The 13,165-nt window shown below is 40.4% G+C and overlaps 1 protein-coding gene across 1 annotated transcript; it reads left to right on the top strand.

Annotated features, from left to right (window-relative positions):
• Positions 1–1,916: 1,916 nt before the first annotated feature.
• On the top strand, positions 1,917–4,948 carry foxg1a (forkhead box G1a). Its single transcript, XM_029461421.1, has one exon. It carries the CDS (start codon positions 2,201–2,203, stop codon positions 3,497–3,499), a length of 1,299 nt encoding a protein of 432 aa, XP_029317281.1. The 5' UTR covers positions 1,917–2,200; the 3' UTR covers positions 3,500–4,948.
• Positions 4,949–13,165: the final 8,217 nt, after the last annotated feature.

The raw sequence follows: 13,165 nt of genomic DNA, 5'->3' as shown, positions 1-13,165 counted from the left end.
CTGAGGAGAAACATCAGTGTTTATTTATGTTGGTCACATGTTTGCAGACCTCGTGGTCATGTCTTAAAAACAACACTTCTATGTAGTAATACTGTTAGTAGCAGCTGTTAGAATAATACTAATAAACCCGTTTTTTTTATTTAATTGAAAACCTTATTCATAACTGTAACAGTGAGAATAATAATCTAGTAATGATTTACTGCAAGTAGTATAAGAAGTACTAATATATTGGTGTACTAGCAGTGATGGCAGCAGCTCTGGTAGTATTGTGTAGCAGCTCCGTAGGAAATATATTTAGCAAAGTATTATTATTATTATTATTATTATTATTATTATTATTATTATTATATGCTATTGTGTGTAAACCTCTAAAGATAATTTAGTTTCACTGCAAAGAACAAATAAACTACTTGGTCTAAAATAAGTCAAATTTAAATATTCATTGTGTGCAACATATACTTTAATCAGCCAACAAAATAAATGTTTAATATAAATAAATATAAGTGTCTTCAGGTTAATAAAATCCCAAGAACATAATGCTCAGTGTGTATCATTGTAGCAGCAGTACATGAGGGAGTAGTGGTGCAGTTGGTACCTGTAGTAGTACCACAGACTGTATATAAGAAGAGTAGTACTATCAGGCACAGTGGTGGATGGTAGTAACTATATCACCAAAGTATTAACATTAGACTTGAGATGTAATGTGTCGAGATGTTTTCCGAAAGAAATCCTGTTAGAAATATACAAATAATCATCCTGCAGAGGTTATAAATAATATTAAATGTTTTCACAAATATCAGTAATAATTCAAAATGCTAAAAACACATTTTGGTATTAAATCGTCGTTTTTATAAATGACCCGCGCGTCTCCGCCGGCGGCCTCCAGCTCTCCACTCTTTCAGTCTTTTATTCATTCAACATTCAACTGCGTGTCTTTCTGCCTCCAGTTCACTTTGTGGTGTTGTCAAATTGTCCTCCAACATGGAACCACCGGGAGGAATCTAAAAAACCTTCCAGGAAGCAGCAGACTGAAATGACAGACACCGTGTTTACGCATCTCCGGCGCATATTTTACGCACATTTTACGCACGGAGAATCGGCTTTGGAGAAACAGCCCGTAGCCTTTCTGTGCCGTACAGTCTGCTGCGATCTGACACACAAATCACCTCCGCGTGTCCTGACCGTGTCCGCGTGCCCTCCAGATCCCCTCTCCTCTGTTTATTTTCCCTCCAAGTCTGGATGTAAACAGTTTTGAACACGCCGAAGGGGAAAATATTTGAATCGGAGGAGTGTAAATAGGAGCGGCGGGGATTTGGGTGTACGCATGCACGGTGTGTGTTTTCCAGCGACGGTTTTAGTTTAGGTGGGGGAGAGAATGAGAGAAGGGAGGGGTGAGGGGAAGGCAGGCAAGTGTTGATAGGGGTGAGTGTGTTTTCTACGCTGCAAAAAGTGTCCTATTTGGCGACTCATTCTGGGCGTGTATGACGCTCTTAAAGTCTAATCTTTGTCCAGAAAGGATCCGAAAAATACACAATAATGTTGGAAATTATGAATCTTCAAATAAAGTTCAATTTATTTGACTGGTAACGTGATTGTGTTTTAAAATGATGCTAAAATGTGAGCTGGGGACACTAGTTTCCACATAAAAATGCAAAACAATCAACACAACAACCAAAACAATCGTTTCGCTTTTGAAACAATAACAATTCAAAAACAATCTGTCAGACTTTCACCTTTATTTTGATCGAACTATGATTTTTAGACTCAATAGCACATACAAAAAAAAGACATCTTTTGCAGCGTGCACGGCATTGGTGGATGTGTGTGTTTCCCTGTGCGTCATGATTGGCTGAAAGCGCAGAGGACGCCTTAATATTTAATACTAATGTTCCCCTGGTTGGCTGAGGACTGGAAAGGTCCAACCAATGTTTTTTACTTGCTTTAGTGGCTGTGGCTCCCTAATTAATTGCAGCTATCTGTCTCCTATCGATGTGTGTGTACATGTGTGTTGTGTGTGTGTGTTTCCCTTTCTCTCCCCAAACCGAACATGAAATAGTTTGTTGGGCTATACTTTCTTTCTTCCTATCGTTCCCCCTTCCTTCCTTCCCGTCCGGGTTCGCAGGCAGAGACAGGACAGATTGAAACCCAGCTGTGTTCGTCGCTTTTGGTCGTTGCCATTTTCCCCCCTTATTGCCCGGTGATGTTGGATATGGGAGAGCGCAAAGAGGTGAAAATGATTCCTAAATCGTCGTTCAGTATAAACAGTTTGGTGCCAGAGGCCGTGCAAAGCGACAACAACAACCATCAGAACCAGCATCACCACCAAAACCACCACCACCACCAGAACCACCACCGGCCCGGTGGCGTGGACGAAGCCGAGCAGAAAGCTCCTCTCCCGGCCGAGCAGCAGGACAGCAAAGCGGATCCTAAAAGTGACTCCTCGAGCCAGGATAGCTGCCCGGACGAGAAGGAGAAGCAGGAGGAGAAGAAGGACGGGAAAGACGGGGACGGCGGCGCCGGAGGGAAGGACGGAGAGAAGAAAAGCGGCAAGTACGAAAAACCTCCTTTTAGTTATAACGCTTTGATAATGATGGCCATCAGGCAGAGCCCGGAGAAGCGGCTCACCCTCAACGGCATTTATGAGTTCATCATGAAAAACTTCCCGTACTACCGGGAGAACAAGCAGGGCTGGCAGAACTCCATCCGGCACAACCTCAGCTTGAATAAATGCTTCGTCAAGGTGCCGCGGCACTACGACGACCCGGGCAAAGGGAACTACTGGATGCTGGACCCCAGCAGCGACGACGTCTTCATCGGTGGAACCACCGGGAAGCTCCGGCGGCGGTCCACCACCTCCCGGGCCAAGCTGGCCTTCAAGCGGGGCGCCCGCCTGACCTCCGGGCTGACCTTCATGGACCGTGCCGGCTCCTTGTACTGGCCCATGTCTCCCTTCCTCTCCCTGCATCACCCGCGGGCCGGCAGCACCCTGGGCTACAACGGGACCCCCTCGGGCTACCCCGGTCACCCCATGTCCTACAGCACCATGCTCACCCAGAACATGGCCAGCAACCACTCGTCGTTCCCGTCCTCCAACGGGCTCAGCATGGACCGGCTGGTTGGCGCGGATCTCCCCTACGCGACGCACCACCTGACGGCTGCGGCCCTGGCGGCCTCGGCGGTGCCCTGTGGCCTCTCCGTGCCTTGCTCCGGGGCCACTTACTCCCTGAACCCGTGCTCGGTTAACCTGCTGGCCGGGCAGACAAGTTACTTTTTCCCCCACGTCCCGCACCCGTCCATGACGCAGTCCAGCTCCTTGCAGGCCGCCCGGGCATCGGCCTCCAATTCCCCGCAGGCTCCGTCCTCCTCGCTGCCCTGTGACTCTCTGAGGCCGGCTCTGTCCGGCTCTCTGCCGGCCTTCTCCTCGGGACTTTCCGGGGGTTTGTCTGACTATTTTACGCATCAAAACCAGGGCTCGACCTCCAACCCACTTATACACTAACACACTAAACCCTCACCCCTCCACCTTACCTCACCTCTCCATCCATCCATCCTCCCCATTCCACCCCTGAAGGAGTGAAACTCTTAAAATGACTGGAACTGTAAGTTGAACATTTTACACTGAACATTTACATTGTAAAAAACAAAAACAAAATTATTATAAACTACCTACTATAGAAAAAAAGAAGAGAGACTTAAACTGCAAAACAAAAAAGAGCAGCAGAGAAACTCACAGAAAGCAGCCCTGAAGTTTCCAGGTATTTTTTAATATTATTATTATTATTATAATTATTATTATTATTATTATCTCTTCTTCTCCTGCTCCATCTTCTGCTGCAGTTTTAATTTCTGTGTACATAATGTCTGTTACTATAAGTGTCCGGGGTGTGTCTCTGTATAGTACTGTCAGTCAGCGACGTGCAATGTGACTTGAGCTAAAACAGAGAGAATGATGATAGGCTGATTTTTTCTGTTGTTGTTGTTGTTCGAGAAGGCATTACTTTTAATAGAATGTGTATTTAAAAATAGTTTTGTCTAATTTTGAGATTTAAAAAAGGTTAAAATAATAATAATAATATCTCTAATAGCCGGTTTTTGCCCGCATGTTTGCAGTATTATCAGGTATCATGCTGGTTAGAAAAGAAGCGGCGGAGAATGATTTTTATTTGACAAAATTTAAACACTAATTTTCTTTTTTGATTATTATTTTCTATACATTGAAATGTGTTTTTTTTTTAAGCGACTCCCGCCGTTAAAGTCCTGAGGCTGTTTCTCCATTATTTCATTTCCCAGTTCAAGAACTGCTCATGTACTTTTTATAGACCAAAGAATCGGTTTTTAGGAAATTTAGAGTTCATTATTCAGCTTACAGAGGCCTAATGTCGTAGGAATTAGAGTGAATGGATAAATGAGTGAGTGAATGAATAGAGGGGTAAATTATGCCTCCCTCACTGCAGAAAATGTCCATTTAAACGAGATTTTTATAGAATTTATTTGAGGAAATCTTTAGATTTCTTGAATTAGCAGAAATTTGAATGGAGTTTGGTGGGCGCCGATTTCAAATGATTTACACATGAATGTTTTGTTGGTGCAGCTGGAGGTCTTTCGCCTTAATCCGCCTCGTCTTCAGGTTAAAGGTTAAAACTGCGTTGGAAACAGCGTGAATTTAACTCCTCATCTAACAGAAAAATTCTGATTTAAAAACTGAATTTTGAGCGTGAATATCTCGTTGTTTGATGGATATTTTCCGCGGTGGCAGCCTGTGATTTGCTTTCTTTGACTGTAAACGTGATCGTCGGTAACAACGGACCTTCACGCTTCTTCTTCTACTTTTTTTTTTTGTATAATTAGTAAAAGAGAGAGAAAACAATGTCTATTTGTAATTTGAATTTAGGGGTTTCCTTCTTTTCTAAAAAGAAGAACAATGTAAAACCCCGTTTGTTTGACAGAAGAAAAAAATGCCTCATTATCTAATACTACTTGGAATGATTGTCCTTTAATTGTCGTCTCTAAAAACAATTTTTCATGGTTGTGATACTATTGTGGTCTTATTCTTATTCCCGTGTTTGTCGCTTACAGAAGTAAAAAAAAAGAGAAAAAAATGTTTTAATCATAAAAAAAATAAAAATAAAAGAATAGGTTGTATTCATAACTAACGCATATCCTTTTGTCTTCTTTTACTCCTGACCTCCGTGTTGTCAATGTTTATACCACCAGGTACTTAAATGAAAAAAAAATACATTTAGTTCTTATTTTTTAATCATTATTTTAACATTTTACAGTAAAATTAGCTTTTATTCTGAATTTGAAATATAATTTGGAGTTTTATTAACGCGGTTCTTCACTGCTCCAAATCATTTTATGCTTTTATTGGACAGCAAACATCACTTACAATACAGATGCTTTTGAAGGCCGTGATTTCAATGACGACAGCAAAACTTCTGAAATATTCCCTCTCGTCCACATGAGTGTCTTTTGTTTATTTTTTGGGGGGGATTTTGCTTCTTGTTGTTTACGCACACACAGCGAAAACTGCGCCGCAGCAGCGCGTGTGCGTAACGCTTTTACGCATAAAGATTTACGCGCGTTTGGGTGGAAAAACTGTGTCAAATGATGCAACCAGAGGTCGCGCTCAGGCTGCTGAAGCCTGACTGACTGTGTGACATTTTCTCCTTTTGAACAGTGAAATCTGAGGCGCTGCAGGCTGCGGCCCGCGGGGCTCACTGCGGGCTTTACTGCGTGTTTTTGTGCAGAAATCACCCAGACCATCACCACATGCGCTGTTTTAACATCATTCAAATGCTGCTGGGGCTTAAATGTATTGCAGTTGCTTCATTGGCTTTGATTTCACATCTCAAACCTCAAACTGTGTTTAAACATCTGATTTATTCTTTAAATGTGTAGATGTTTCCTTATTTCTTGCAGAAAACTCAGATTTTGGTTCTGAATTTGAGCGTGTTTTTGTTTCTGCTCTGGCTTGTTGTTGTGTGTGTGTTTGTTTGTGTGTGTGTGTGTGTTTGGATCCTTATTTGCAGATCAAACCAAAACTATGTTGCAAACAGCTGAAATGTATTCTTGCAGATTTGTCAGCCTTTTCTCAAACAAAAGTCAGATTTTGAGGTGTTTTGTTCTCCGCGTGTTTCCTGAAATTCGTCACATTTCAAAATGTGTAAAAGCGACTTCATGTGTCTTCATGTCTTCTTACAAAGATTCGCATTTGAAGCTTTTGGTGCAGCTGGTGTCGTTTCCCCCATTTAAGCTGGTTTGAATTCACAGCTCAAACTTTAAATTGTGTCAGAAAAAGATTAAATGTCGAATTTAAACTTGCAGATGTTGCGTTTGTTCTTCGATGATCGTCAGATTAATTGCTGGATTTGGGCGTTGGTGTTGTTTTGGCTGCGTGGTGTCAGTTTGGTTTAGCTCCAGTGTGTTTAGTGTTCAGATCTGTTCTGTTGCTGCCGTGATCCGGATTTCAATGTTGTCTGTTGCCGCTTGTTTTAACAGATGAACTTTAAACTGCAGAAATATATTCCTTTTAAAAATGTAAGATTTTCCATGTTTCACTGTTTATATATTTGTAAAAGGGACTTTAGTTCTTTTTTCGGTTTTAGAAACTGCTGTGATCAGCATTTAAATATTTTAAGTGGAGCTGGTTTAGGGTTGCCTCATTCAGACTGTCTGGTGTGCTTTGACAGAAGAATTTAGTCCATTTTTACCTTTTCTTGAACAAAACTCAGATTTCAAGGCTCAGTGTGACACTTGCTGTGGGCGACTCTCGCTCTGTGCTATTGTTTGGTTCTAAATGCTTCACATTTGAATATTTTCTGCCGAAGCTGTTTGATTTTTTTTACTTATCTTTTTATATATTTTTTAATCTCATTCCACTGTTTCTGGTGAAACCAGTAAAAATGTATCTTATTGCGGATTCTTCAGAATTGAAGGTGCCACTTCCGCCGTGTTGTATAAATGAGACTTCTGGGTTCCGTTTTTTGCCTCTTCGCTTTGACTGATTGTTTAGATAAAATCTAATTTGAATTCAGAACAGCTGAAATTTGCAGATTTGCCTTTTATTTATTTATTTATTTGACTAAAAGCTGAATTTGAGCGTTAGTTTCCTTGTGTCTGCACTCTGGTGTGTATTCGTCACATTTATAAAACGTATAAGACACTTTCTCTGTGGTTGTGTGTGTTTTAGAAGCTGCTGTGACATGTAGGCTATTTAAAAAGCAGATGAAATCAAACCATTACATCTGCAGATGTCTCCACATTTAATGCTGCTGGTTTCTGCGCATCCTCCTTCTTTTTGAAGTTTTATATCTGCACGAGACTGTATCTGTGTCTTCAGATGATCGTGACCATGTTTGTTGTTGCAGCTGGTCTTCAGGTTGTGATTCTGCAGAATCTCCAACAGATATTTCTACAGTTTATATTTGTCGCAGTGAAAAAGTGAAAAGTGAGCCGCTGCGTGTTGTGCCTGCAGGCTGCGCGTCCTCCGAGGGTTTAAAGCCTACAAATAAAACCAGGATATTTAGAGTTCAAAGTGCATTTCATATATTTAAATGTGTCTTCCTCCTGCATCTTCTAATGTTGCAGAATCAGAAATATTTCGGTTATTTTGCGCACATTCAAATGTGTGTTTCAGATGATGCAGACGCTCATCCTCTTCCTCTTCCTCACCTGAGAGCCTCTCTGCTTGTTTTGGGATGAATGTATAACACATGTTGCATCCTGCTGCTGCTGCTTACATCTGCAGGTTGTTTCTCTCTCTGTTCTCCTGACAACGTTTCTGTTTCATGAAACATTTGCTTTAAAATCACCGTTTTCCGGGTTTCTTGTCCGGCTGCTGCTGCAGCAGGATGTTTGTTTTCAGCCTCATCCGCTTGTTTTGTTGAAATGTAATCCATAATGCATGTACAGGTGCACGTGCTCTGTCCGTGACCTCGTTTAAATTACGGAATTAATTTTTTGGTTTAAATTCGTTTTGGGAAAATCTGAAATTCGTGTAGTTTTTTTGCTACAAATGTTTTAAAGTGAGGAGAAGACATCCGCGACGACAGGAAACTGGACGTTTCAGTTGTGAATCATGGAACATATTTTGGAATCAGTTTTTGGCTGCAACATGAAGCCTGACTGTATTCTCTGTACTGCTGGTTGTTTGGCCTGAAGTCTGTCTGCAGGTCAAAGGTCAAACCTGCATCCTGCTGCACACAAATGCACATTTTTACTATTTTATTTGATCTTTTATGGTTTTTCCAACGATTTCTGAATATATTCTATTTTACCAGAAAACCCCCAAACAAAATAATATTTTTTCTTTGGCATCATTTAAACATTTTTTATTTTAAGAACAATATACTGGATATTAAATACAAAATAAACCTCACATGCTGCTGGAGGTCAAAGGTCACAGTCTGTAGACGGAAGCAAACCACTTTTTTCCACATCATTTAGTGGATATTTGTGTTGAGTGTTCAGTCAGAGGTTCAGAAGTATACAGATGATAATAATAATAATGATAATGTGTTTATTTTTCTCTGTGAATCACAGCGGCGGCTGTTCAGGTTTTTATTCTGGTGGTGATGATCCAGGACTTTCCTCTGATTCTGTTTTTACTTCTTTTATCAGTTTAACGAAGTTGAAACATTCAGCTTGTATCTTTCTGATCTTCTTCTTCTTCAGGTTCAGTGTTTGTGCACAGATCAATAATCTCTCCTCTGTGTTGTATCTGCTGCTCTCACTGATATCTGAGTGATCTGATGGACGTTTGTGTCTCATCATCCGCCTGACGTCTGAATTCATTCACAAGCTGCAAGCATTGTTTTTTTCTTTCTTTGTGAGGCTGAAAGAGCCGCTGATGACATCAGTTACCCATGATGCTCCGGGGTTCTGGTTCAGAGGGAACTGTTGCATGTCCACATGGAAGTTTGGATCCAAAGTGTTCTGAATATTTCTGCTTACTGACGCTGAAGATCTCTGTCGGAGGTGGATTTGTGGCTGTAAATGTTGTTTCGGAGGATTTTTTTCCTTCACGTTCAAGAAGAAAATATTTATAAAACACTGAAATAGCATCCAAGCTTTGATGTCGGAGAAGACTTTGTGTCCAGCGAGGCTCTGGATGCTGTTCCTTTGGCATCACATTGGAAAATGTTACAGACAACATGTCAGGGAGTGCTGTCTGCACCACATCCTCTCAGGGTTTCAGTTCAGCAGCTGGATGTTATAGGTGATCTTTAAAATATTTATCCCCCTTAAAAAATGTTTTCAGCAGACTTAGTTAGTGCCCCACGATGCTCTGAATTCAGTTTCAATAAGTGAGCGATTGTAGAGACGGCTGTCTTAAAAATGTTGGGTTTGGTATTTAAGAAGCTCAATGAGTCCCGTCACAGTTTCACAGTTTACACTTTACAGCGCCCCACAATCTAAATTCACTTCATTCTCTGAATAATTTGACATTTTTTGGCAAAACATTTGACGGTACTGAGTGATGTCACCAACTGCTGTCCAAACTCTATAAATGTTTATATAAATACAGGTTTAGTGGAGACTGAAGGATCATACTGAATATTGGGATTCTTTGGCACCGAATTGGAAAATGTAAAAGATAAATAAATAATCAGGAGACAATGTTTAAAATAATCAGTGTTAAAATAAATAAATAAATAAATAAATACAAACTAGGATTAGAGCATAGTTTTAATGTCTACATGTTTTATAATGGATGCAGTTTTTAAAGGTTGATTTTTTTTGTTGCAACAAATTGGAATTTATTTTATATATAAATTTGTATATCAGCTTTCAGACCCGTCAGAACTCCTGAAGAAAAGAGTTGATCAGACATGATGATGATTTCAATCTTAAAAACCAGAATCAGTCCAATCAGGTCTTTATTATCAGCGATGCTCCAAAAGCTCTTGAACTCGGAGGACTTGGCTCCACATTGGACATTTATAAAAGATAATTTCATGTTAGTGGTGATTATCATCTTAAAATGAATGTTATTGGGCTTCAAAACTTCCATTTTATGATAAATTGGAAAGTTAATACAATAATTAATCAAATAATCACATAGTGTTGATGATTCCTGTCTTAAAATAACAGAATCAGACAAAACTGGGATTACATTTGGGACTATGTGTCCAGTGAAGCTCTAAATTTCACACTCCCACAAGAAGAAAAATCCTTTGAATTTAAATGAAATGTTTGGCATTAAACAATGTTGTATTGTCTGAGAGAGAACTGTATCAGGCCTCAACAAACCAAACTGGTCCAACTTTACTGCACCAAATTGGAAAATAACAAATATATCAGAATTTGGTTTTGTCAGATAAATATCTATCGGGTGTCAAAAGCTGCAATTGAGGGGAGTTTTATTCTTCAGTTTTGCTTTGCATCTATTTGAAAGGCTGTTAACACCTGCATGTAACTGATAATAACAGTCTTACATATGTTAATATCAGCCTTCAAAGACCATATATTTGTACAAAATGGGATTTAATTTGAGACTTTTAGGTGATGCTCTAAATCCAAAAAATAAAATAAAAGCTCTTACAGAAAGAAAAACCCTTTCAAATTTGAAACAATTACATTTTCGTGGCACCAAACTGAAAAAGAACAACAATAAACACCTGCATGTAACTGATAATCACACAATCAGTTTTAGTAACCAAACTTTGGCTCAAATTCCCTTTTTTCAGCCTTCTTTGAAGAAAACTGTGAAAACAGCAGTAGCAACTGCAGCAGTAGCAGCAACAGTAGTAATAGCAGCAGCAGCAGCAGCAGTAGTAATAGCAGCAGTAGTAATAGCAGCAGTAGTAATAGCAGCAGCAGCAGTAGTAATAGCAGCAGCAGCAGTAGTAATAGCAGCAGCAGCAGTAGTAATAGCAGCAGCAGCAGTAGTAATAGCAGGAGCAGTAATAGCAACAGCAGCAGCAGCAGCAGCAGTAGTAATGGCAGCAGCAGCAGCAGTAATAGCAGCAGCAGTAGTAATAGCAATAGCAGTAGCAGGAGTAATAGCAGCAGTAGCAGTAATAGCAGCAGCAGTAATAGCAGTAATAGCAGCAGCAGTAATAGCAGCAGCAGCAGTAATAGTAATAGCAGCATCAGTAACAACAGCAGCAGCAGCAGTAGTAATAGCAGCAGTAGTAATAGCAGCAGTAGTAATAACAGCAGTAGTAATATCAGCAGTAGTAATAGCAGCACCAGTAATAGCAGCAGCAGCAGCAGTAATAGCAGCAGCAGCAACAGTAATAGCAGCAGCAGCAACAGTAATAGCAGCAGCAGTAATAGCAGCAAGCAGCAGTAATAGCAGCAGCAGCAGTAATAGCAGCAGCAGCAGTAATAGCAGCAGCAGCAATAGCAGCAGTAGTAATAGCAGCAGCAGTAATAGCAGCAGTAGTAATAGCAGCAGCAGCAGTAATAGCAGCAGCAGTAGCAGTAATAGCAGCAGCAGCAATAGCAGCAGCAGCAATAGCAGCAGTAGTAATAGCAGCAGCAGTAATAGCAGCAGCAGCAGCAGCAGTAATAGCAGCAGCAGCTCTTATCGGCTGATCTGAGTTCTGCCTCGCTGTGATTTTCTCTCTGCAGCCTGTTTGTTGTCGGCTGCTCTGGGATCAGCCCGCCGAAAATAACAAAGAGAGACTTTCAGCAGCAATTTGTTCATTTCCTAAAAGAAGGCTGCGAGTTAAACGAGTCCGACTGTAACGCAAGAACCCCCCTCACCCCTCCTCACCCCTCCTCACCCCCCCTCACCCCCCAACAATGGAACTGCCGGGGAACCCAATCTCTGTCAGCCTGATGCTATCTGTCCCATGTTAAATGGGGTGACCAGCAGTCAAAAGACAAAAGAAGCAACAGAAGGACACGGGGGAGGAAAGGGGGAGGAAGTGGAGATATTCTTTCTTTCTTTTTACTTTCTTCTTTCTGCAACACTAAATATTTCTGATCTGTAGCTGATGTTTGATTCTGCTGTCGCTCTTCAAGCTTAAGCTGCTGAAGTTTCTACTTTTTAAAGCAGAGAAGGAAAAGAAATGACAAAGATTTTAATCTTGCAACAATAAAAGTCTGAAGCAGCTGGAGGCAGAATAATTATATCTTCACGTTTAAGAGGAAAATTGGACACAAAACACAAATTCAGATTATTTTTTGGCTCCAAATTGTGAAATGTAAAGACGCTGCATAAATCAGTCTCTTTCGGATATTTATATATCCGCCTTCAAAGACCAAGATCAGTTCAAGCTTGGGTTATAGTTTAAATGTCCAATGCTGCTCTAAATCCAGTTTTAAAAAGAAGATAAATCTCTGAAAACTTTATCAGGAACCAAAGCTTAAAAATATTGGTATCAGGCTTCAAACCCCAAAACTGTCCAAAGCAGAGTTTCAGTAGAGTTGTGTCGTCCGACGCTGCTCTGAGGGCAGTTTTAAAGGCTCTTAAATTTAGAAGAAATAGAGAAACGTTGAATATTTTGGCATCAAAATTGAAAGAAATAAATGCGACACTTTAAAACATATTGATATCAGTCTTTAAAACAAACAATTTGTCCAAACCAGGGATTTTGTGGAGACTTTGGAAAGTGCGTTATCCACTTATAGATAAACAACATGCTTGTTAAAAAAAACTAAAACGTATATATAGACCCAAAATGGTTTCAAATGAAACTTTATTGGAGAAAACTCAAGAAATTTGCCAAACAGATTTTACTGCTTTGTTCCCCTGATGCCTTGAATCCGCAGCACCTGAAGATCTGTTGGACATAAAAGAACACACAGTTTGTTTTTGGTGTTCTTTCGCTCCATGTTTGTCCGTCTGACTAGTTTGTTTGACTTGTTGACTCGTCGGTTGAACAGTCGAGGTCTTTGGCACGGTTGGAAAGTTGTAAGTTGATAGGAGGCGATTTTAAAGATGAAAAGCAACATTTCTATACATGAAGTTCAGTTCACTCATCGTGGTTTAGTCCTGCTCTTCTGTGTCTCACACGCAGTCTGTGTTACAAACTGGAGGTGTGGAGTTAACCAGGCACGGAGGCTCTGATGAACCTAATCCATCCAGTTGCATTATGGGAAATGTAGGATCCAGAGTCTTTGGGCTAAAAGTCGGGATATCTGCTGCTCAGATTCTGACAATTCTTCTGTGTTTTGTGAAATTCTACTTTTTAGAAGTACAATATTAAAC

Source organism: Cottoperca gobio, chromosome 22 (genome assembly GCF_900634415.1).
Source record: "Cottoperca gobio chromosome 22, fCotGob3.1, whole genome shotgun sequence".
Classification (NCBI taxonomy): Eukaryota; Metazoa; Chordata; class Actinopteri; order Perciformes; family Bovichtidae; genus Cottoperca; species Cottoperca gobio.
Note: the sequence above shows the minus strand (reverse complement) of the source record. Positions and strands in the feature narration are given on the sequence as shown.